Genomic DNA, 27,651 nt, shown 5'->3' on the forward strand with positions numbered 1-27,651 from the left:
AATATAAAAATGGGCTCCACTCTGTTAGAGTCATCTTCCTTAAGTGTATTAACTTGTATCAAAGTCTAGAATTCAGTTGTAGAGATCTGGGTGACCTCAGACGGCAAATCCTGTTGTACCCTCCTTGAGCGGGACCCTCGTTGGATCCCTTCCAGGCCTAGTCATACCGGCTTCTTTTCGGCCTCCGATGGAGCACAGACTGAAACTGGTTCCCTGGTGGCGTTCCTTGCTCTTGACAGGCTGTTCTGGTCCACCCTTGTACGGAATGGCAGGCAGAATTCTCTGAAGCACCTCTTGAAGTTCTCATCGAGGAAGGCATACAGGACTGGGTTTAGACTGCTGTTGGTGTAGCCAAGGGCAATGCACAAATGCCAGCTGGCAATAACAAAGGGATTCTTCTGGTTGATCTCCACCAAGGTTTTGATAATAATGAAGATGTGAATTGGTGTCCAGCAAATGATGAAGGCTGCGACCACAACAAGTACCATGCGAGTTATGCGCCGCATGTTTCTGTCCTTCTCCTTAGAGCCAGAGAGAAGACGGACGCTCCGGAGGCGAAGGATCATCAGCCCATAGCAGATTGTAATGACAAGGACTGGCACCACGAATGCAAAGATGAAGACACAGATTTTAGTCACTGTGTCCCAGTACCAGTCAGGATCGGGAAACTTCAGTGTGCAGACTGTTTTTCCTGTTAAAATAATAAAAATAAATTAATCATTAAGAATAGAATGCCTTTATTTGTCATATACACTGATCAGCCATAACATTAAAACCACCTCCTTGTTTCTACACTCACTGTCCTTTTTTTCAGCTCCACTTACCATATAGGAGCACTTTGTAGTTCTACAATTACTGACTGTAGTCCATCTGTTTCTTTGCATGCTTTGGTAGCCCCCTTTCATGCTGTTCTTCAATGGTCAGGACCCCCACAGGACCACCACAGAGCAGGTATTATTTAGGTGGTGGATCATTCTTAGCACTTCAGTGACACTGACATGATGGTGGTGTGTTAGTGTGTGTTGTGCTGGTATGAGTGGATGAGACACAGCAGCGCTGAATGAGTTTTTAAACACCTTACTGTCACTGCTGGACTGAGAACAGTCCACCAACCAAAAACATCCAGCCACTAACACACACTAACACACCACCACCATGTCATTGTCACTGCAGTGCTGAGAATGATCCACCACCTAAATAATACCTGCTCTGTGGTGGTCATGTGGGGGTTCTGAGCATTGAAGAACAGCATGAAATGGGGCTAACAAACCATGCAGAGAAACAGATGGACGACAGTCAGTAATTGTAGAATTACAAAGTGCTCCTATATGGTAAGTGGAGCTGATAAAATGGACAGCGAGTGTAGTAACAAGGAGGTGGTTTTAATGTTATGGCTGATCGGTGTATATTGATACATACTGGCAATTTTGATAAGTAGACATTTAAATGAAAAACATTCATGTGCAATATTATTCAGTCCTCATCCTCAGTACTTGGTGGAACATCCTTTGCCCTTTATAACCTCCAATAAACCATTCTGTGCTAACAAGCTCCTGACACCTCTCTTGTGTAATCTTCGCCCACTCTTCTCATACAAGAGTTTCCAGCTCATTAGGGTTGATAGCTTTCATGCTACAACTGTTGTCTTTAATTTTTTTTTCTATAAGATTTAAACCTGGAAAATGAGAAGGTCACACTTCAGGATATTTCAGGACTGAATGCATGAAGCCAATTACACGGTCAAGATTGTCAGTTTCTGCAGAATATCTTAACATATCATCCCTGACTCCATGCTTGACCGTGGGGATAGTTTTCTTCTGGTCATACATTTTATTTCATTCTTGCATCAAAGAAAACACTGATCCAGTGCAGTGTTGTTCATACACCGACGAGACATAACATTATGACCACTGACGTGATAAGAATAACACTGATTATCTCTATATCACGGCACCTGTTAGTGGGTGGGATATATTAGACAGCAAGTGAACATTTTTTCCTCAAAGTTGATGTGTTAGAAGCAGGAAAAATGGGCACGCCTAAGGATTTGAGCGAGTTTGACAAGGGCCAGATTGTGAGGGCTAGACGACTGGATCAGATAATCTCCAAAACTGCAGCTCTTGTGGGGTGTTCCCGGTTTGCAGTGGTCAGTATCTATCAAAAGTGGTCCAAGGAAGGAACATTGGTAAACCCGGCGACAGGGTCATGGGCAGCTAAAGCTCATTGATGCACGTCGGGAGAGAAGACTGGCCCGTGTGGTCCGATCCAACAGACGAGCTACTGTAGCTCAGATTGCTGAAGAAGTTAATGCTGGTTCTGATAGAAAGGTGTCAGAATACACAGTGCATCACAGTTGCAGGGCTCTTTGGGCAGCAAAAGGGGGACCAACACAATATTAGGAAGGTGGTCATAATGTTATGCCAGTTCAGTGTATAATGTTAATGATTAATTTGTGTATTTTATCAAAACAAAAAAGCACTATGTTTTACATTATCATTTTATTGGTGTATTATTATGCCTTGAATGAAGATCACCGCTTGTAACCGATTATCACTGCAATCCAGATAATTCTGCAGGGTTCACAAACTTTTCCTTATCAATGCATATACAATACAATTAAATGTTATTTACCCTGATCAGTCACCTTGGTGACTGCCATGATCATTATTGGAACTCCAATAGCTGAAGAGAGAATCCATATGCACACATTGATGATCTTCGCCTTGACTGGCGTCCGAAACTCCAGCGCTCTCACTGGGTGGCACACAGCGATGTACCGATCAACGCTCATCATTGTCAAGGTGAAGATGCTAGTGAACATGTTGTAGTAGTCGATGGCTATGACAAGCTTGCACAGGAGTTCACCGAAAGGCCAGGTGTTCATCAGGTATTTAGCACTCTGGAAGGGAAGCGTGCTGGTTGCCAGTGCATCAGCTAGGGCTAGGTTAAAAATGTAGATGTTTGTGGCAGTATTCATCTTGGTATATCTGCACAGAAGAGTCAAAAAAGTATTCTGTTAATTTACATAGAAATTTACATAAAAAAGTATTCTGTTAATTTAAATGACAGTAAAACTACCTTTACTACCAACAAACATTAGTCTAGCCTTGCCCACCTTCTCTCTGGCTTGGCGTACTATGTTTGCTAGGGTAACCTGAAGTACTATTCAAATACATGGAATATTATTTTAATATAAGTTCCAACCATTAGATTAAAACCTAGGGAACCTCTTTACCACACATTTTTTATTTTATAGCAAATAACGTAAACATACACCAATCAGCCATAACATTATAACCACCTCCTTGTTTCTACACTCACTGTCCATTTTATCGGCTTCACTTACCATATAGGAGCACTTTGTAGTTCTACAATTACTGACTGTAGTCCATTTGTTTCTCTGCATGCTTTGTTAGCCCCCTTTCATGCTGTTCTTCAATGGTCAGGACTCTCCCAGTACCACTACAGAGCAGGTATTATTTGGGTGGTGGATCATTCTCAGCACTGCAGTAACACTGACATGGTGGTGGTGTGTTAGTGTGTGTTGTGCTGGAATGAGTGAATAAGACACAGCAGCGCTGATGGAGTTTTTAAACACCTCACTGTCACTGCTGGACTGTGAATAGTCCACCAACCAAGAACATCCAGCCAACAGCGCCCCGTGGGCAGCGTCCTGTGACCACTGATGAAGGTCTACAAGATGACCAACTCAAACAGCAGCAATAGATGACCGATCATCTCTGACTTTATGTCTACAAGGTGGACCAACTAGGTAGGAGTGTCTTATAGAGTGTGAGTGGACATGGTATTTAAAAACTCCAGCAGCGCTGCTGTGTCTGATCCACTCGTACCAGCACAACACACACTAAATAATACCTGCTCTGTGGTGGTCCTGGGAGAGTCCCGACCATTGAAGAACCGGTGAAAGCAGGATAAAAAGCATGCAGAGAAACAGATGAACTACAGTCAGCAATTGTAGAACTTCAAAATGCTTCTATATGGTAAGTGGAGCTGATAAAATGGACAGTGAGTGTAGAAACAAGGAGGTGGTTTTAATGTTATGGCCGGTCAGTGTATATTAATATCAAGTTGGCACCCACTTTATAGGTATCACAGCCTTTATTTTTCTGATTTTGTGGTCGATGGTAATGTATGTTTATTAAGTAAAATGATTTGTGAAGAGGTCAAGCAATGGTTTAGGCAAATAAACATAGCTCATTATTGATTTTCCTGTTTATCCCAAGGTGTTTAATGGGGTTAATGTTAAGGCTCTGTGGAGGTCATTCAAGTTCTTGTCTTTATAGAGCTCATTTTGAGCACAGGGGCACAGTCATTGGTAAACAGATTGTATTGTTCTGTGCAAAATACGACATAAAAAGTGTATAAACGTATAAAGGGCAGTATAAAGGGCATAAATGTATAAAGGGCAGTTGTAGCCTAGTGGTTAAGGAACTGGACTAGTAATCAATAGGTCGCTTGATCAAGGCCCTTAACCCTCAATTGCTTAGATAATATACTGTCACAGAACTGTAAGTCGCTTTGGTTAAAAGCCTCTGCTAAATGCCGAAAATGTAAATATAAACAATACCAGCATAATAGTTACTTGCAGCACAAAGCCCAAACCAAATAGGCATCAATACACATTGTGTTAGAATTCATGCCCATACAGTTAAAAAAACATGTGAGAGGATAAGAAGGTCTTGCTTGCAGTTGATGTTTCAATTTATTCCAAAGCTGTTCTTTGGGGTTGAGTTTGGGCCTTAATGCAGGCCATTGGAGTTCCTCGTTTCATGAGGATGCAGAAGGTGGGTGCTAAGTTTTAACGTTACGAAGCTAGCAGGCAAATGTTTGTGAAGCAAGTTTAACCCCCCCAAAAATAAATAAAAGTAAATTTTGCTTTTGTAACTACATCTTCTGTTGTTTTACCCCGAGGTGGTTCTGACGGAAACCTGTTTACCCTCTCGAGGTTAAAGACTGCAAGTCGAAACTGCAGTGCCAACAATGCTGCTCCTGCTAGATGGGGTGGAAACCTGTTTGCACCAAAAATGTCCAGAACTTACAACGGACTTCATCACAGACTGGACTGAACAATGAAGAAGTCCAATTAATTAACTCTAATTATTTTTTTTGCTAGTTATAACTTTCAGTTCAATTTAATTTTGTGTTCGTATGATTTGTGTAAATCCTATTTATCTGAAGTATCCTCCAGGCCACCCAAAGAGGATGGGTCCCTGCTGTATCTGGCTCCTCTCAAGGTTTCTTCCTGTAATTTTAAGGGAGTTTTTTCCTTGCCACTGTCGCCCTCGGGTTGCAATAGGGGTTTTTTGGTCTGTTGGTCCTGGATTCTGTAAAGTTGCTTTGAGACAATGTCCATTGTAAAAAGCGCTATATAAATACATTTGACATGACTTTTGTCTTTGCATTTATGTTGCTATAGAACAGACTAGCTAGACATTTCAATTATTACATAGGATTACAGGTTGAGCAATTTATCTGTTTCCATTTAGCTCCATCAGCAATCCTTGATCACTACAACCAGGTCAGTCACACGTTTACGAACATTGATCAGCTGGAGCTGTACTGCTGGCTCACCCGCAGCTTCGACTGACAGAGAGGCGAGCATGCCACTAATTAAAGGTTTGTCAATAGCACACTTTGAAAGTGGGAAGAGTAATGAATGAACACATCTGACATAATGACCTTGCTGAGCTACCTGCAGCGCAGCTAAATCAGATGTTATGAGGAACATTATGTTATGAGTGGAAGGGCTTTAATTGGAAACAGAAACTAATTGGCAGTGATTGGTATTTCCAGCCAGTGTTCATTTAACATAACTTAGTTTTACTAATGAGAATGAACTACTACTACTTTACTAATGAGACTAAAGTATTCATGAGAAGAAAATGTATAAACTTGAGTGCAAAAGTCCTATACAAAATACAGGACACATTGGTGTTAGATCTTTCAACAGTTATTGCCCTCCCTTAGGTATTGCATACACTAAATCAGGGGTATCCAAACTTTATTATGCAAACATGGTCCACAGACTCTTTTGTAATAAAAAATAAAAATATAATAGACCTAATAAACTTTATTTATTTAATTATCAATCATTAACAGTGTTTAGATTTTAAAAAGATTGTATCAATTTCCTTCACCAGTTTATAATCCTAATGGGACGATTATTATACTGCTTTAAATTAAACTTTCCCACTTCCCTCTGACAAATATAAATGTTCCCTGAGCACCTGAAATCTTCTGAATTTGCTGTCTAGTCCACTCATTGTCCATTTTATCAGCTCCACTTACCATATAGAAGCACTTTGTATTTCTACAATTACTGACTGTAGTCCATCTGTTTCTCTACATACTTTTTTAGCCTTCTTTCACCCTGTTCTTCAATGTACCCCCACAGGTCCACCACAGAGCAGGTATTATTTAGGTGGTGGATTAGACACAGCAGTGCTGCTGGAGTTTTTAAATACCATGTCCACTCCATTAGACACTCCTACCTAGCTGGTCTACCTTGTAGATGTAAAGTCAGAGACGGTCACTCATCTATTGCTGCTGTTTGAGTTGGTCATCTTCTAGACCTTCATCAGTGGTCACAGGACGCTACCCATGGGGTGCTGTTGGCTGGATATTTTTGGTTGGTGGACTATTCTCAGTTCAGCAGTGACAGTGAGGTGTTTATAAACTCCAGCAGCATTGCAAGTAAGTGGAGCTGATAAAATGGACAGTGAGTGTAGAAACAAGGACGTGGTTTTAATGTTATGGCTGATCGGTGTACAACCACATACCCAGTTACCACACAGGCTAATGTGTTAAACGTGTACGTTCACCTTATTTATCCAGCCACAAACTCCCAACTGTTAAATGACTTTTTAATTGTGTTTTGTCAACCTTAACATTGGCTTTATTGTGCCTAGGGCTTGTTTTTGTTTACACAACCCCATTTTTGGCATGATACTTGGCAAGCACTGATTGAGAATGCAAGCAGAATGTAATTTCGCAGTGCAAGAATGTAATTTTCTTGCACTGTAGACCTGTTATTAGACAATCTTTATTGTATAATCTGACATGGAGAATACAGGATATCATGAAAGTGCCATAAAATGTAGCCAAGATTTTACTGACATCATTTCATACATTGTGAAACATTGTAATTGTATGAAAGCACTGAAATTGCACAGATTACAGCTCATCAGTATACAGCGCCCTATTAAGTATTCAGCCCCTGAGTGAATTTTAAATGTGAAGCACCTGCATTGTTACTTACTCACTCATGTTTATTCCATCATTAGCAAACAGATCTTTCTCCACAAAGGAGCACTGGACTAATGACACTGCTACTTTGCATTACTGATGACATCTAGTTGTTATATTTCATTGAGTTTTTCACAATTGGCATTACGTCAAAATGCCATTTTCTACTATTTAAAACAGGATATAGAGTGGCACTATGGCACAGCTGGAAGAGTAGGTGTCATACAGCAACATGACCTGGCCGTCTTTATTTAACTCATACCCAATTAAGTAGCCTCCTGGGCACTACCACATATAAAACACATCCGAAACAAGTTCGGTGTGGTTGGATTTTGGTCTCTGTGCAACTTTTTTTAGAGAACTAATGAATAGAATTTAATCAGTATTGTTACACTATATGGGCAGCACGGTGGCTCAGTGGGTAGCACTGTCGCCTCACAGCAAGAAGGTCCTGAGTTTGCATGTTCTCCCCGTGTCTGCGTGGGTTGCCTCCGGGAGCTCCGGTTTCCTCCCACAGTCCAAATACATGCAGTCAGGTTAATTGGACACACTGAATTGCCCTATAAGTGAACGGGTGTGTGTGTGTGTGTGTGTCTGCCCTGAGATGGACTGGTGCCCCGTCCAGGGTGTTACTGTGTGCCTTGTGCCCATTGAAAAGCTGGGATAGGCTCCAGCACCCCCCGCGACCCTGATTGGATAAGCGGCTAAGAAAATGAATAAATGAATTAATGTTACACTATATGCATACACACACAGCGCTTTTCCACCAAAAGAACCCTAGTTCTTGCACCGGTTCTGTTTAGGTTTCTTCAAACCTTGGTGTTTTGTAGAGAACCGACCCGCATTTCCACCAGTTTTTGGGAACCAAGCCTGCATCATCAACGGTTGGCATTACATAAAGAAAGTAAAGAGTAGGAACATGAAGGAGGAGCGTGTAGGTTACCTGCGAGCATTAGTGCTGTTGTTACAGATGTTTGTTTTTATGCAAAAAGCATCGCTCAACTATTGGTGTCAAGAAGACGTAGACGTGTTTGTCGCAGTTGTTGTTTTCTTTAGTTCACTGACGTGAGAAGCTTTTTGCGCTTTGCTCTCACCGTGGCCCTTAGGAGCAAATAGCCGATTTGCTCAGCGCTCGGCTTGAGCAATAAAACATCACTAAAGTTCCACGACACGAACATCCATTTGTGTGAAATAACCATCAAATCCAGTCTAAAAGCTCCACATATACAGTGTATCACAAAAGTGAGTACACCCCTCACATTTCTGCAGATATTTAAGTATATCTTTTCATGGGACAACACTGACAAAATGACACTTTGACACAATGAAAAGTAGTCTGTGTGCAGCTTATATAACAGTGTAACTTTATTCTTCCCTCAAAATAACTCAATATACAGCCATTAATGTCTAAACCACCGGCAACAAAAGTGAGTACACCACTTAGTGAAAGTTCCTGAAGTGTCAATATTTTGTGTGGCCACCATTATTTCCCAGAACTGCCTTAACTCTCCTGGGCATGGAGTTTACCAGAGCTTCACAGGTTGCCACTGGAATGCTTTTCCACTCCTCCATGACGACATCACGGAGCTGGCGGATATTCGAGACTTTACGCTCCTCCACCTTCCGCTTGAGGATGCCCCAAAGATGTTCTATTGGGTTTAGGTCTGGAGACATGCTTGGCCAGTCCATCACCTTTACCCTCAGCCTCTTCAATAAAGCAGTGGTCGTCTTAGAGGTGTGTTTGGGGTCATTATCATGCTGGAACACTGCCCTGCGACCCAGTTTCCGGAGGGAGGGGATCATGCTCTGCTTCAGTATTTCACAGTACATATTGGAGTTCATGTGTCTTTCAATGAAATGTAACTCCCCAACACCTGCTGCACTCATACAGCCCCAGACCATGGCATTCCCACCACCATGCTTGACTGTAGGCATGACACACTTATCTTTGTACTCCTCACCTGATTGCCGCCACACATGCTTGAGACCATCTGAACCAAACAAATTAATCTTGGTCTCATCAGACCATAGGACATGGTTCCAGTAATCCATGTCCTTTGTTGACATGTCTTCAGCAAACTGTTTGCGGGCTTTCTTGTGTAGAGACTTCAGAAGAGGCTTCCTTCTGGGGTGACAGCCATGCAGACCAATTTGATGTAGTGTGCGGCGTATGGTCTGAGCACTGACAGGCTGACCCCCCACCTTTTCAATCTCTGCAGCAATGCTGACAGCACTCCTGCACCTATCTTTCAAAGACAACAGTTGGATGTGACGCTGAGCACGTGCACTCAGCTTCTTTGGACGACCAACGCGAGGTCTGTTCTGAGTGGACCCTGCTCTTTTAAAACGCTGGATGATCTTGGCCACTGTGCTGCAGCTCAGTTTCAGGGTGTTGGCAATCTTCTTGTAGCCTTGGCCATCTTCATGTAGCGCAACAATTCGTCTTTTAAGATCCTCAGAGAGTTCTTTGCCATGAGGTGCCATGTTGGAACTTTCAGTGACCAGTATGAGAGAGTGTGAGAGCTGTACTACTAAATTGAACACACCTGCTCCCTATGCACACCTGAGACCTAGTAACACTAACAAATCACATGACATTTTGGAGGGAAAATGGCAAGCAGTGCTCAATTTGGACATTTCGGGGTGTAGTCTCTTAGGGGTGTACTCACTTTTGTTGCCGGTGGTTTAGACATTAATGGCTGTATATTGAGTTATTTTGAGGGAAGAATAAATTTACACTGTTATATAAGCTGCACACAGACTACTTTTCATTGTGTCAAAGTGTCATTTTGTCAGTGTTGTCCCATGAAAAGATATACTTAAATATCTGCAGAAATGTGAGGGGTGTACTCACTTTTGTGATACACTGTATCTGTGTTCAGCCGTATTAACTTCACGTGTGGTGGTTATACAGCTCGGGGGGAAAAATTTCTGAAAATCGGCTTCTTGGGGGAGTCGAAAAAAGCTTCGGTAAAAAAAACCCGTGGCTTAATGTGGCTAATCTAAAAGTACGACACAGAAACACTACATTTCTCTCAGTTATTACTGGTTATAAGTGCTCTGTACTGCACACATTCATCAGTCATTGTTTTAGTACAACAAGCCACGTTACGCTTTATTTTTCACGTTAAGCGTTTATACTGTCTGGGTTGCTTTTACCACGTCATATCACACAATTCATCTCTTTAAAAATATCAGTGAATATAAGCGGCAAACTGGCTCAAAATTTAATCAGGTGAACTTTAAAAGATGAAAGTTTAGCGCCAAAGCTGTTTAACAGCTTCTCATATGAAAGCACCCAAACCTCTACACTTTGACACGCCCACAGATGATGTCACGGTTCGCGCTGCAAAACCAAGTATTCTGTGGTGCCAGATTAGAATGATAGATAGCTGTCTGGAACCTCTTTTTTAGGTGGAAACACGCAGAATCGGTTCAAAATCAAGTTCGCGAACCGGAACGGAGCTGGATCCGTGTCGGTGGAAAAGGGGTAACAGTAGTTAACAGCAAGGTACAGTTTGAAAGAATTTTTACTCAGTAATCTAGCATTAATAATTTGTCCAGGCGTAAATCAGTGTTTTAGATATAGTCTGTTTATATAATAATTTATCTTTGTTTTCATTATTTATTATAATTAAATACAGAGTATAGTATGTAGAATATACAGTAGATTAGATTAGATTAGATTAGATTAGATTCAACTTTATTGTCATTGTGCAGGGTAAACATATAGAGTGGCACTATGGCACAGCTGGAGGACTGTGTGTCATACAGCAACATGACCTGGCCATCTTTATACTACTCCTACCCAATTAACCTTTCTGAATGTTGTAAAAAAGAAAAAGAAAAAAAGTAATAGGCCAAATTCACTATTTTTAGAGTGTAACCAATTTAGCTTTAACAAACTGCACTCGCCAAGACTTGGTGGATCTATTTTCCACTACTCTTTCACAACATTGCACCTCCCCATGAGCTATCGCTCCTCCATTCCTTGCTTTATTTCTTCTAGTAGATTTATGTTATTCAAGTTCTAATTCTGTACATACACTGATCGGCCATAACATTAAAACCACCTCCTTGTTTCTACACTCACTGTCCATTTTATCAGCTCCACTTACCATATAAAAGCACTTTGTAGTTCTACAATTACTGACTGTAGTCCATCTGTTCCTCTGCATGCTTTTTTAGCCTGCTTTCACCCTGTTCATCAATGGTCAGGACCACCACAGAGCAGGTATTGGAGAAAGTGTTGGATCATTCTCAGCACTACAGTGACAATGACATGGTGGTGGTGTGTTAGTGTGTGTTGTGCTGGTATGAGTGGATCAGACACAGCAGCGCTCCTGGAGTTTTTAAATACCATGTCCATTCACTGTCCACTCTATTAGACACACCTACCTAGTTGGTCCATCTTGTAGATGTAAAGTCAGGTTTTTGTTTATATATCTTCTGTTTATCATTAGCATTAGCATTCACTTTAGGTTTGTTGATACGGTTAGCTTTAGCATACACTCTGTTTAGTTCTTTCTTGTCAGCTGTGGTTTTTCTTTGTGTATAATTTGTATATATTGTAAATAAATATCTAGTGAATAAATATTATTCATATGTCCGGTTTTAGGGTGGACAGACCGATCTGCCTGTCCACTGTCTGGACCAATGCCTGGTCGGACACGTATTTGTCCTTTTGAAGCTAACCGGATTCTTGTAACGATTCATATTTGTATGTAATATGTAATAATTATATGTATTAACTAATTTGCCTGTCACTGGCTTACGAACGTGTCAGAAGCCACTACTTTCCGTGAGGACGTCCACCACTTTACTGTAGAAAGTCCAGCCCTGAAATGCTAGTTAATTACAACGTACAGCTCTGAGTGGTCGGCCCACCACCCTTTCATTTCAAACAGTAGGAAAGATTAATTTTATGCTTTTTGTACTAAAGTACACTTCAAATGTGGTGAGTAGAACCTTCACCAGTATGGCAGTTTTCTAGCTAATTTGGTTGCATATCACAATTATATCAATAGAGTTTTAATTTTATGTGCTGTAGACACTATCCTGACTAACAACTGTCCTCTTTTTTGGAGTCTGATGTCCCCTTTTTTGGGGTTATGGAAGTGTCCACCCAATCCTAGACACAACAAAAGCTGCTGTTATCGGTGTGGCTTGGATTTTGGTCTGTGGAATAGAATTTTATCAGTATTAGTACACTATCTGCATACACACAGTAGTTAACAGCAATATACAATTTGGCTGAAGTTTTACTTAGTAATCTAGCATTAACAATTTGTCCAGTTGTAAATTAGTATTTCAGATATAAGCTGTTTATACAATAATTTTTATTTGCTTTTTTTATTATCATCTAATGTTAAAGTTGTTTTCCCAACTGAACTATACATTACTTAGTTTTAATAGATCATGAACTGCTTTATTACACAGTTACCACTACTTATACCCCATTATATAAATGTACCACGGAACTGTCTGCAAAGTTACGGTTAAGCAAAGCAGTGATGAAGGTTGTACCATTGTTTTTAGTTTTATAAAAATCACAAATGCATAGTAGCATCATGCCTAGTAACTTTGCAATTGTTCGTATGTGAATGAAAATGTGCTCCACAATAGGTAGAAGATATCACTACACCCAGAAATATTGTGCATATGTTATGAACATTACAATTTTTTCAATGTTTTCCAATACATTCTCATATATGTGCTTGTTTTATATATACATTTTTATATCAAAATGTGCCTGTGCTTAAAACCACGCTCATCTGCCGCCACATCAGTTGGTCCCATGGCAACTCGTATTATTGTGCTGCAAGGTCCAAGTAATTTAGCTGAAATGCCTTTTTTTTTGCAATGTGGAAGCCATCTTAGTTTGTAATCAGTCAGTTCACCAGTTCAATTGCACCTGCCTGCAATTTATGAAAATCATAAAACTCTGACTGACTGACTGAAGTGAGATTTGTGTTCAGCACACACATTAGGTCACTCTGGGTAAATCAGCCCCTGGAGTATGAATCAGCCTGTATCTGACAGCGCTGTAGCACACCGCATGACAGAAAGAGAAAAATATGCTCTCTCTGTACTGATTCATATGTGTGCAATGTGTTATTAGGAGGCAGGAAATCTGTAGTGTTAATTAATTAATAGGCATCCGTCAGTCTCGGGAGACTATGGAGTTGTGCACTGTTCAATTTTGCAGCATCGGTTGTGGCTTGTCAGTCCTATACGGGAATGACAGTCTCTTCCACATCTTGCGCAGATGTCTGTAGTGTAGAAACAAATATATTTATATAAGTCTTTATGGCTAAAATCTTTATTTTTTTATTTTAGCTGGGGTTTATCCATCAAAGTAACACATGCATTCTTGCCCTTGAGTGACAAAAAAAAAATTACAAATGTTTTCCTCCTACAAACAATGCTTGAGCAACTGGTTATTTATCAAAAACGTGTACTGCACTGTTCTAGTATATACAGTAGATTCTAGTATATACAGTAGATTTAGTAAATATTAAGACAATCTAAATTAAGACAATCTACATTTTTACATTTTATCGTTAAGGATTTCATATCCATAACATATAAATACAATTTTACCATCTACACTATTCTACCCTAATGATTTATAATGATAAATTGAAAACATGTTTTTTGAGTTTGTTAATTAAAAGGCAAAATGTATATTGTAAGTGTAAATTGAGTAGTAAAGAAATAAGATTTCTTTACTGATCCCTATGGAGAAAATTCAGCTGTTACAACAGCTCCAGCACAGCACAGCTAAAGTAATTACTATTATACAGCTGTATGACAAATTACAACTATATAGGAAAACACTATTTATTAGGGATGTTGTGCAATTAACACGTTAAAATTTTAATCACGAATAAAAAATTTTTATGAGAATAACATTTTTAATCAAACGCTTTTTATTGGGCTATGTTTTGCCACTTTTAACAAAGGTCACTGTGGTAATTTGCGCTAGGTGTGTTGTGCTGGTATGAGTGGATCAGACACAGCACTGCTGGAGTTTTTAAATACCGTGTTCACTCACTGTCCACTCCTATTAGACACTCCTACCTAGTTGGTCCACCTTGTAAATGTAAAGTCAGAGACGATCGCTCATCTATTGCTGCTGTTTGAGTTGGTCATCTTCTAGACCTTCATCAGTGATGACAGGATGCTGCCCACGGGGCGCTGTTGGCTGGATATTTTTGGTTGGTGGACTATTCTCAGTCCAGCAGTGACAGTGAGGTGTTTAAAAACTCCATCAGCGCTGCTGTGTCTTACCCACTCATACCAGCACAACACACACTAACACACCACCACCATGTCAGTGTCACTGCAGTGCTGAGAATGATCCACCACCTAAATAATACCTGCTCTGTGGTGAGTCCTGACCATTGAAGAACAGCATGAAAGGAGGATAACAAAGCATGCAGAGATGGACAGATGGACTACAGTCAGTAATTGTAGAACTACAAAGTGCTTCTATATGGTAAGTGAAGCCGATAAAATGGACAGTGAGTGTAGAAACAAGCAGGTGGTTTTAATGTTATGGCTGATCGGTGTAAGTTGCACCAAGCAACTAATTCTGTGAAATGCAGTGGTACAGTTTCCACAAAGCTGTCATCTGTTATCTATTTGTTCTTGTGTTTAGTTTTGATTATTTTGTTCCTGTGGTTAATATTATTTTCCTTTGTTTCTTGGAAAGTCTCCTGCAATTGGGGTAATCTAATCTATGTATCTGAGGTGCACAGATACACCTGGTGCCTTTGTCTCAGGGCGCTCACCTCCCTGTAATTCTGTAATACATGCAGTAAGGATGGAAATTATGGGCGGTGTGCGGTGGTGCAACAATTCTTTTCCAATTTATGAAAGTATCTATGCATAAACTACTAATAACCAGTATTTTAAAATACTGAAACAAAATCAATACCTAATTAATAAGCTTACCAAAATAACAAATGCAGCAGTCATCCATGGTTAAAAATGATCAAGTAATAAATAAGCTGCAGAAAAGGTGACTATAATTCAGGTGCTGACTGAATTTCTAAATTATTTTTTATAGATTTATGTTCTAATATAAGAAATAAAATGAATTCACTACAACCTGTTTTGTAGCAGTAACAAATCAAGCTTTATAACAGCATCCATCACTGATGCTGTCATTATTAAGCCATTTTTATTTTCTCATTTCCTTCCACTTTTTCAACAACAGCTAGATGCCCCTCTATTGGACAAGATGGACTGTAATGGAGTGTAACCCTGTTCAGCTCACTTTGGAGACACTATACTATACTACATCATCATAATGAGCAGTGTAAAAACTTAACCAGTCTTAATTCATATGGTAAGGTCTACTTGCTTTTGGTTTGCAATTTAACTCTATTTCTAACAAGTGTACATGTGAAAAATTATTTTAGATGTAAAAAGCATTCTGCCCGGGGAAGCTTGGCCTTAGCCCTGTAATCAGCCTGATGGCTCTTCATTTGTACAGTCTGCTGGATGGTAAAAAAGGTTTCCTCAGTGCAAAGTGGGCTTGTGGGCTTGTGCTCTATAATAATTGGATCAACTTTACCTACTTCTACCCTGCCTTAATATCCAGTGATATATCAGTGTTATGTCATTTAAATAAAAATACAAGTTTGATCTTTTTAAATGGTGAAATGTTACTTGTTACTTTACACAGATAAGGCATAACATTATGACCACCTTCCTAATATTGTGTTGGTCCCACTTTTGCTGCCAAAACAGCCCTGACCCGTCGAGGCATAGACTCCAATAGACCCCTAAAGGTGTGCTGTGGTATCTGAAACCAAGATGTTAGCAGCAGATCCTTTAACTCCTGTAAGTTGCGGGGTGGGGCCTCCATGGATCGGAGCGCATTATCCTGCTGTCATCAGGGAATACTGTTTCCATGAAAGGGTGTACATGGTCTGCAATAATGCTTAGGTAGACGGTACATATCAAAGTAACATCCACATGGATGGCAGGACCCAAGATTTCCCAGCAGAACATTGCCCAAAGCATCACACTGCCTCTGCTGGCTTGCCTTCTTCCCATAGTGCCTCCTGGTGCCATGTGTTCCCCAGGTAAGCGACGCACACGCACTCGGCCATCCACCTGATGTAAAAGAAAACGTGATTCATCAGACCAGGCGGCTTCTTCCTCGCGCTTTTAGCGGTGGACAGGGGTCAGCATGGGCACCCTGACTTGTTGCTCTGTGTATTCTGACACCTTTCTATCAGAACCAGCATTAACTTCTTCAGCAATTTGAGCTACAGTAGCTCGTCTGTTGGATCGGACCACACGGGCCAGCCTTTGCTCCCCACGTGCATCAATGAGCCTTGGCAGCCCATGACCCTGTCGCTGGTTTACCACTGTTCCTTTCTTTGACCACTTTTAATAGATACTGACCACTGCAGACAGGGAACACTCCACAAGAGCTGCAGTTTTGGAGATGCTCTGACCGGTCGTCTGACCATCACAATTTGGCCCTTGTCAAACTCGCTCAGATCCTTACTCTTGCTTATTTTTCCTGCTTCTAACTCATCAACTTTGAGGATAAAATGTTCACTTGCTGCCTAATATATCCCACCCACTAACAGGTGCCGTGATGAAGAGATAATCAGTGTTATTCACTTCACCTGTCAGTGGTTATAATGTTTTTCCTCGACGGTGTATAGCATAATAAGAAATAAGAGAATATTTAATAAGGGTAACTTATATTATTAACAGTTTTTCTGTGAACTTCTGAAACTGAACATTTGGGATTTGGGTTATGAGTGGAATTAAAAAAGCTGAGAGAAAGATTAGGATACGCCATCTGTGAGGTCTGTGTTGTTTGGGCCGGTTTTAACATTAAGCTAAAGTAAAGATCGAACAAGTTTTCTTAGAGGACCAGCTCGATGCAGCACTCAGAAATCACCTACACTGACAAATACTGCTTAAGCCAATGTCCATTTGGTCGCTCAGCTGGAGTGATGCCAAAACCTAAGAGATTCAGCCTCCTCCAGTGAGTTCTGTAACTATATTAGATTATATCTAACATCTTTTTCTTAGAGTAATGCTTTTTACTGTATTAAACATTGTTAGGGTAAAATATTTTATTTACATTTAAAGCATTTAGCAGATGCCCTTGTATATATGTAGAATACTATTCCCATGGACAACCATGGAGATGGTTCAGTGATAATGTATGGAGGATTTTGCATCTTGACCTTGTGACTGGTATCAAAGATTCATTGTAAGACCAAGGTACTTTGAAGAGGAATGATATGCCTTCTATTGTTACACTAAACCTTGGTAATAATTAGACATTACATCAAGACAATGATCCAACACAAACTTTTAAGTCACCCAAGCATGGTTATTAAAATTGCTTGTACTTATAAATATTAAATATTTTTTCTCAGTTTCATTTAATTCTATGTCACACATTTAACAGTGGTGTACCCAACACGGACTTAGATATCTCCAGATTCACTGAATCTTTTCACAATATTATGTACAGTAGATGGTAAAAGACCAACATTATTAGCAATTTTGCAACACATTAAAAATCAGTTTTTGTACTTTAGTCTGTTACATTTTTAACAGTTTTAACTAATCAGCTATTCTTGTTTTATTGATTTTATAAAATGTCTCAGCTCATTCAGAAACGGGGTGTGTACATACACACAGTCGGTGTCAAAAGTCTTGTATAGTCACTAAGCTTAATGTCACATTAAAAACAACTAAAAATATCCAACCTTTAATTAGGGTAACTTTATTTCACTAATAAATATCCCTCATTAATTAATACAAATTTTTAACAAAGCCACATGTGCCAAAATTCTTGGCACAATTTCTTTGTACAACTTTTATTTGCCAATAAAACATCTTTAAAACCATAACACCTGTAAGGCTCATGAATACAGAGCATTTTGAGACCCTTGCTCTTTATAATATCTCTCCAATCATCAAGGGTCCTAGGTCCTCTCTCGGGCGCTCTCCTTTTTAGCTCAACCCACAAGAATTCTGTGGGGTTTAAATCAGGGGACATAGTTGACCATAGCAGAAGCTTAACTTTGTGTTTATTAAAACATATATATGTTGCTCTGGAAATGTTTTGGATCATTATCCCTATGGAAGATCCAATGATGACCCAATTTGAATTTCTTGCTGGAGGCATGATTTAAATTGACCTGGTATTTCATGACATCTATGATTCCACCTTCCCTAACAAGGTTGACAGGGCCATTGGATGGAAAACACTCCACGATATTACAGACCATTCACTACAGTTAACACTGGGCATTGGGTTTGTTTGAGTGTTTCTTACCAAAAAGCTACATTTTGGTATCATGTGACCATAGAACATTTCTAGTCAAAGTCCAAGTGTCGTGGACATTTCTGCAGTGTGTGGGGGCAAAACAAATTGAACCCCTTGTTTAGAAAGGTTTATCATATCCATAATTACACTAGACACTTTTTAGTCCTCCTAATGATATATGAAGAGTGGATCTCTTCTTATTCAAATTTCTGCAACCCCTGAATACATTTCAGAGGCTTTTGGAACTTCAGCAATTCAACTGTGAGTAATGTAATTAGTGTTTCTGCACCATGCACCATTGTCTTCACACAAGCGGCAACCTGCCATCTGTCTGGCTTTTGCAAAGCAAACAATTCAAAAACGCAAGCATAAGTATGACTGTTGAAAGCAAAAATCATCATGAAACCAAAAAGCAACTCAAATTCCAAACATCATTAGCACCTCATATGTACAGGAAAATTAGAAAGTATGGTCACCTTAAATAATAAAAGCAATTACTTTCATACGTTAAATGTATACTATACACCGATCAGCCATAACATTAAAACCACCTCCTTGTTTCTACATTCACTGTCCATTTTATCAGCTCCACTTACCATATAGAAGCACTTTGTAGTTCTACAATTACTGACTGTAGTCATCTGTTTCTTTGCATGCTTTGTTAGCCCCCTTTCATGCTGCTCCTCAATGGTAAGGACCACCACAGAGCAGATATTATTTGGGTGGTGGATCGTTCTCAGCATTGCAGTGACACTGATATGGTGGTGGTGTGTTAGTATGTGTTGTGCTGGTATGAGTGGATCAGACACAGCAGCGCTGCTGGAGTTTTTAAACACCTCACTGTCCCTGCCGGACTGAGAGTCCACCAACTAAAAACATCCAGCCAACAGCGCTAGACAACAGGTCTAGAAGATGACCAATTCAAACAGCAGCAATAGATGAGCAATCGTCTCTGACTTTAATCTACAAGGTGGACCAACTAGGTAGGAATGTCTAATAGAGTTGACAGTAAGTGAACACAGTGTTTAAAAACTCCAGCAGCGCTGCTGTGTCTGATCCACCCATACCAGCACAACATACACTAACACACCACCACCATGTCAGTGTCACTGCAGTGCTGAGAATGATCCACCACCTAAATAATACCTGTGTTGGTTCTGTTGGGGTCCTGACCATTAAAGAACAAAGTGAGAGCAGGTTAAAAAGGTATGTAGAGAAACAGACGGACTACAGTCAGTAATTGTAGAACTACAAAGTACTTCTATATGGTAAGTGGAGCTGATAAAATAGACAGTGAGTGTAGAAACAAGGAGGTGGTTTTAATGTTATGGCTGATCAGTGTATTTACACACTAAATGCACTTTATAAATGATCATGATAATGAATAATTCTCTGGAAACCCGCCTCTGCTAACAAATAATGATTTACAGAGCTAATTATTTTTAAAAAGTAATCATAGTTTGAAATGAGTTTTTTTCTTCAATGCACTACTTGCCCCTACACTGAACACAATCAATTTATTATTATTTATTATGATTAATACAGAATGAATCCTGTTAGTTAACAGTATGACAGCGCCATAAACAAAGTAATACACAAGCACTGTTCTGTCCTGCACTACAAAGAAAATGAGCTAATCTGTCTTACACCCTTCATTTATTTCACAGCTCCTATATGTCTCTCATGTTTATGTTTTATTTTTTCAATAAAGCCTAGAAAAGTTAATAATATCTCAAGATTTTTAGACCTTAATACTGGAATACTTAAAGAGAACATTTATTATTTAAGTAATTATTTGATATCCAACAATTTGCTTTCTTAATTGTGTAGTTGCTGGACTGCTTGTAGGAGCTTTTAGATAGTGCTACCTTGTAGATGTAAAGTCAGAGACAATCGCTCATCTATTGCTGCTGTTTGAGTTGGTCATCTTCTAGATCTTCATTGGTGGTCAGAGGATGCTGCTAACGGGGCGCTGTTGGTGGACTATTCTCAGTCCAGCAGTGACAGTGAGTGTTTAAAAACTTCATCAGCGCTGCTGTGTCTGATCCACTCATACCAGCACAACACACACTAACACACCACCACCATGTCAGTGTCACTGCAGTGCTGAGAATGATCCACCACCTAAATAATACCTACTCTGTGGTGGTCCAGGGAGAGTCCTGACCATTGAGGAGCAGCATGAAAGGGGCTAACAAAGCATGCAGAGAAACAGATGGACTACAGTCAGTAATTGTAGAACTACAAAGTGCTTCTATATGGTAAGTGGAGCTGATAAAATGGACAGTGAGTGTAGAAAGAAGGTGGTTTTAATGTTATGGCTGTATGTTCCTCATTTTCATGTTTTATTTTTTTCAATAAAGCCTAGAAAAGTTAATAATACCTCAAGATTTTTAGACCTTAATACTGGAATACTTAAAGAGAACATTTATTATTTAAGTAATTATTTGATTTCCAACAATTTGCTTTCTTTGTTGTGTAGTTGCTGGATTGTTTGTATAAGGTCTTTTAAGGTTTTTGCTAGGTTGATTACACATTTTGCATCAATGTGTAATCAAATGAGATGCTCTTGCTCAGTAAATGTCATGTGACCCACCTGTATAACACATTGCATATCTGCATATACACACGATGTAATTACACACATAATATATTTATGGCACCATACATCAGTTAACATACTGGGATGCAGTAGGTCTTTAAAACTGCTGTAGCCACAAGATGTGCATAAATGTCCCAAGCAACACCCGCATATGCATGTTTTAGCAGTTTGGAGTAAATACTTCAGTGAGTGAAAATGCCAACAAGCAGAAGGCAAAGAAATTTATTTTCAGTACACAGTGGGGAAGATTTCATAACAGGAAAGAGGTGAGGCAGAAAATGTGTAAAATCGCTAATGAGAGGTAATTAGAAAGAAGTGAAAATGAACAGTGATAACATTTCACAACAATGTTTCCGATGGAGAGTTTTTTTTTCTGGTGGTTAAATATGGCATTGTTGAGTGTGACTGGGAAAGTAGGGATCAGAAATTTCTTACATTAATTAAATTTAATCTGAGAAAAAAAATCCCTCATAAAACAAAATATTTTTAATAAAACCAAAATTATTGGCACACCTAGAAATTATTTGAAATAAATTGTAACCGGGAGCAATTTTCCACTTATATTTTACTGTTTTAAGAAAATCGTCCCTCAGGTGGTGCAGCTGTAAAATAAGCTAGCACACCACAGCTGGGATTTCGAATATATCGTATCGAATCTAAGCTCTGCCATCTGGCTGGGCTGGCCGGCTATATGAACAACAATTGGCTTGTTGTTCATACAGGGAAGGAGCCAGATAGGATACTTATAACTGATATTACGACATCTGCTGGATGGTTGATGGCGTCTGCACAGAGTCGAGGAATAATGTGATCAGGGTGTGGCTCTCCGTGCACAAAGCTGATCCGCATATGAACTCGCCTCGTGCATGTGAAAAGATGCAGTCAGTGCTGCACACGTGTCGGAGGGTCAGGGTCCTCATTCAGTGGTGGAGGGTTGTATCTGTAGGGTTAAGCGTAACACAATCTGGGTAATTGGATACGACTGGATTAGGGAGAAAATTGGGGGGAAAAAACACCAAAATCTCTTCTGTCATCCAACCATAAACGTAAGCACCTAGAATTTGGAATTTGCTAAACTTTTAAACTTGTGACTGGAATCATGTTCTCACAAAAAAAAAAAGCTTTATGGCAACACTCAATATGAGTTTGGCATAAAAAGGCCAGTTGAGGCCAGCTGTAGCCTAGTGGTTAAGGTACTGGACTAGTAATCGAAAGGTCACTGGTTCAAGCCCCACCACTGCCAGCTTGCCACTGTTGGGCCTTTGAGCAAAGCCCTAAACCCTCAATTGCTCAGACAGAATACTGTCACAGTACTGCAAGTCGCTTTGGATAAAATCTTCCGCCAAATACCGAAAATGTAAATGTAAAATTTAAATAAAAAGAATGACAGAAAAAGAAGACAAAAGAAAGCAGAACCTGATGCCCACAGTTAATTATACTGAAGGTTCTGTAAAGTTGTGGGGCTGTTTTTTCTCTAAAAGCCCTGGGAACCTCATTAGGCTACGTGTCCTCACAGACTCTATGAAATACAATGGCATCAAATCCATAAAACCACTGCTTCTCATCTAATATCACTCACTTAGAAGGTTAATTAAGTGAAGCAAACAAACAGTAAAAAAAAAACACAAAAATTGATGTGTGCGAGTATGAAAGTGGTTCGGCGTCATGAGAAAAACAATTACTATCGTCATGACAACAAGACTGTCATGTTCTTCTTTTATGTAACATCCTCTGCTCAGCCACAACCTTCACTCAGTCTGCAGACATTTGTTCTCGATAGATAGTGCAGAATGGCTTAAATGTTTAATTTTGAAATGCACAAAATCGATTCTTAATTGCTGTTTTTCAATTGCTTTCAAGTCCTGTACAACTAACCCTTACACAGCCTTGTTTTTTTCTACTAATATTCCTAACCGACTAAATAAAAAAAGATCACATTTTGCATCATATGAGCGCTGAATGTCACTTCATGTACTTCCAATCTTATAAAAAGAATAACAAGCTCGAGCACAGCATGGTGTTCCAACTAGCAAGAGCTTTGCTTCTGCCAGCGCTATATCCCCCTCTATTTTCTGCTCAACAGGAAACTTCTTACGGCTTCTCAGTCAAGGCATTATGAGCCCAGCTTCTAGGCTGCTCTGAACTGATGTACAAGAGACTGACTTAACTCATGCAAGGACAAAGCACTCACCTCTAACTGATAGTTGGAGGTAGAATGAGTAAAGGTAAGGTGTGAAAGGTAAGGTGTGAATGGAAACCATTGGTACTCATGCACAGCATCTTAAATCAGAATCAGAAAATGATCTTGACCTTGTTATGATTTTCTGATCGTTTTAACCCTATTAAGGGTCAAGGTGGGTCCAGTTCCACCGTGAAATGGACGCAAGGCTTCGACCATACCCCACCCAACCCAATCATGCCAATCATGTCTGTGGATGCAGGCCAGTTTATTTATGTATTTATTAGGATTTTAACATCATGTTTTACACACTTTGGTTATATTCATGACAGAACAGGTAGTTACTGATTTAATGTAAGTTTAATGTCAAACACAGCCATGGGCAATATTGCATCTCCAGTTCACCTCACTTGCACGTCTTTGGACTGTGGGAGGAAACTGCACAGACACGGGGAGAACATGCAAACTCCACACAGAAAGGACCCAGACCGCCCCACCTGGTGATCGAACCCAGGACCTTCTTGCTGTGAGGCGACAGTGCTACCCACTGATTGCTGCCGCCCCTAGATGTAGGCCAGCAGATTGTACCACTGGTATTTGGGTTCGATATCATGGCTAGCATTACAAACACAACTGCAGCCACCTGACCACCCTAAAGATAATAATACTTCTCCGAATTGTTCACTGACAGATGTTTACATAGATTAAGTGCACAGCTGTCAAATCTAATCTAATAATCAAATGCTAAAATGAATTATATGCTTCCAACTTTGTGACAAAAGTTTAAGAAAGGCGCCTCCCTTTTTAAATCATGACTGTCTTCCTGTGCACAAAGCAAGGCCCATAAAGACATGGTTTGACAAATTGGATATAAAGGAACTCCAGTGGCCTTAATTGCAAACCCAATAAACACATTGGGTATGAAATGGACTGTTCATTGTCCAGAAAAGTACCAAACCTCAAAATGCTTAATTTAATATATTTAATGATCACATATTCCCATAAACACGCTTAGAATTGGGGAAATATCTTGTGTTCTCAAAAGAGGCTGTTATGGTTGCAAGGGATCAGCAACATGGGTTTAAAATATAATGTCCAGCATATCTGACCAAATACTGTATAATACGGATTCACTGGTCAACCATAAAAATGCAGGATTTATTTTGAAAAATGCAGAACTGGTTTTAACAGTCTCCACACGCTGCTAGCTTACATTATCTGTATATCACTGTATATTGCCATTGGTATGTTACCATATATCGTGTACCTCTGCTTATATGTACATACATACAATGGTCACTGAATACTGTACATACATACATGCACACGTCCATACATTTTCTATGTATTGCTTGTATATAGTCTTATAGTTTGTATATATTTGTGTTTAATGTTTAAGGTATACATTGCTTGTATACTGTATTTAAACTAGAGAAATACCATCAGCCGGAACCAAATTCCTTGTGTGTATCCACATACTTGGCCAATAAATCTGATTCTGATTCTGTTAATTATAAAATGTTTATCATGTTATGTTTATACTTAAAATCAAAACCCATTTTACAAGACAAAAAAGGTCCAATTTTACTTTCAATGTTCAAGTAACTAGAAAACCTCAACATTTTAAAAGGAAAATATAAATAAAGAATAAAAAAATACAATAAGAGGGTTGAAAAAGTGACAACTAGCACCCTCATTTAATACTTTAAAAAGACATCTATCTATTTATCTATTTATCTTTCGATCTATCTGTCTATCTATTTACTATTATATAATAATAGTGTTTAAAAACAGTCATATTAAGGAGAAAAGTAGCTGTATTCTAAAATGCATTCTCAAAATGCATTCTATACTTCCAGGCCCTGCCAATAGCTTATACCCAGTCCAACACCACCACTACAGAGACTGAGCTGAACTTGTTAACAGAGTGTCCAAAATCACACTCACATACAGGAGGTCAACTGTAAAAAAAAAAAAAAACAATCAGACATTTCATCTTGAACACTCTCACCAACACAAAGAAACTAGCCATCATGTTAGAAGAACAGAAGCACAGTATGTATCCACCTGAAACAGTCTGAGAGACAATAACTGATACATCCGAACACAAACACAGACCTGACAGACCTGCCTGCCCTGAGAATACACTTCCAAATGGCACCTGGAGTGTTCAGGCTGTCTCATCCCATGTAGTCTCTGATATTTGAAGCCTGAAGCCTTAATTTGGCTGGACAGGTCAATCTGACCCTGGCATTTCTCATGTACTGACACAAAATGACAGGAACAAATTTCCAGTGTTGGCCTGATCAAAAAAATACACAACCATGCTTTTGGATTTTCTTTATCAGGGAGTCCACTGGCTCCAGGACTATAAACCTGTGCCACTTTCAATGTTCAAGTAACTAGAAAACCTCAACATTTTAAAAGGAAACTGTAAATAAAGAATAAAAAATTACAATAAGAGGGCTGAAAAAGTGACAACTAGCACACTCATTTAATACTTTAAAACGACATATATCTATTTATCTATCAATCTATCTATCTGTATATTTATTTACTATTATATAATAATAGTGTTTAAAAACAGTCATATTAAGGAGAAAAGTAGCTGTATTCTAAAATGCATTCTCAAAATGCATTCTATACTTCCAAGCCCTGCCAATAGCCTACTCAAATCCAAAATCCTAAATCCTAAATCTGAAACAAACTCAGGAAACATAAATACACCCTCCTGGGCTTACCTGACCACTCCATACATCACCAGGATGTTCCCAAGCAGTCCCACCACGCAGATCACAGAGTAGAGAGCCGTAATGGAAACGGCTATAACCAACCCCGCCGGTCCTTTGGATGGATTTTGCTCGGTGTGGTTCGTTCCGTCGGGGACGAAGCCCAACACATCGTACGGAAAGGTGACATTGATCGGGATAACGGGGGAGAAGTCGGAAAAATCAGCTTCGGGAGCAGTGGATCTCTCCATGGTGACTCTGCCCTGAAGCGCAAAACCGTACGCGCTCGAGTAATGCGCTCCTCGGGGTGTTTTACTTGTTGTACTAATATAAATATAAGTTCAGTTTTCTCTTCACGCACGCTTTAAAACTAGAAAAGGAAAAATAAAGAAACAGACAAAAAAATTAAAAATTGCTTTGCTTTAATAGCTTTAAGTTTAAAGCGAGTGGACAGATTTCAGGATGCGGAGCGCACTTGATCCTCTGATATCGCAAGCAGGTTTGATACCTAGTCGTAGTGACTGAGGGAGGGAGGAAAGAAGAGAGAGCGAGAGCGAGAGCGAGAGCGAGAGAGAGAGAGAGAGAGAGAGAGAGAGAGAGATTTGATTTTTAAAATTAAAATTTTTTAAATCTTTACACAGGATTCCAATGCAATACCAAACATTATAAAGTAAAGTGCAATTCATTCTCACTCAAAATACACAATGCTCCCCCACAACACCATATGGCTTCAAATTTTTCAAAGTCATACATTAGTTTATAAAAACGATATTCTATTAAAATCCTATAGATTTAACCAATGCATAGAATACAACGACTGCGTCATGTCCATGTTGTTCGTCAATCTTGTTTTTTCTACTACTATAAATACTCATTTTAGCTAGACCTACAATAAAGTTCAGTAGTTTGCAAAAAATTTTCTACCCTGAAGATATTTAAAACCAAGAATAAAAATCTCCAGTGTAAAATCTTCATTAAAACACTTGAACAGGCATGGTAAAATCAAGAAAAGTGGTTTCAGTCTTTTGCAGTAAGCAAAAGCGTGAAAGATTGTTTCCCTTTGGCCACAGAAAGGACAATCTTGACTGACTTCTGGATTTAACACGGAGACAAAGGCATTCACGGCTACAGCTCCATAAAGAATTCTCCATTGCAAATCCCCTCTTTTTTTAGCTACAGGTGGTTTGTAGAGAGATCGTCATTCTGGCCTTTTATCCTCTGTAGGTTTTAGGACAGTTCTCCAGGGTGTAAAGAGAGAGAGATCAGAATCAACAAAATCATAGCACTTTAAAAAGAAAAGTACATCAGCCATTGGAGAACCAAACCCCAAGCATTTACATTTTCTGCATTTAGCAGAAGCTCTTATCCAGAGCGACTTACAAAAGTGCTTCCATAGTGAACATTACCTTACTCTAGTTTAAGTAGACCACAGTCCAAGAATACAAATCTTAGAACCAAAGGTTTTTTATGCAAGAAGTAAATAAGAGCATTAGTAAGTACATGTCAGCTTATAAGTGCTTAGTAAAAAATGGGTTTTTAATTGTCTTTTGAAGAT

General features: G+C 39.4%; 1 protein-coding gene across 1 annotated transcript; it reads right to left on the reverse strand.

The window, feature by feature from the left end:
- Positions 1–161: 161 nt before the first annotated feature.
- oprd1a (opioid receptor, delta 1a) lies at positions 162–26,347 on the reverse strand. Its single transcript, XM_062990007.1, has 3 exons — positions 26,109–26,347; positions 2,632–2,987; positions 162–691 (listed from the first exon to the last, which is right to left on the reverse strand). The coding sequence occupies exons 1-3, from the start codon at positions 26,345–26,347 to the stop codon at positions 162–164; spliced, it is 1,125 nt and encodes a 374-aa protein (XP_062846077.1).
- Between the last annotated feature and the right edge of the window lie 1,304 nt (positions 26,348–27,651).

The sequence above is a fragment of the Trichomycterus rosablanca genome, chromosome 2 (genome assembly GCF_030014385.1).
Source record: "Trichomycterus rosablanca isolate fTriRos1 chromosome 2, fTriRos1.hap1, whole genome shotgun sequence".
Classification (NCBI taxonomy): domain Eukaryota; kingdom Metazoa; phylum Chordata; class Actinopteri; order Siluriformes; family Trichomycteridae; genus Trichomycterus; species Trichomycterus rosablanca.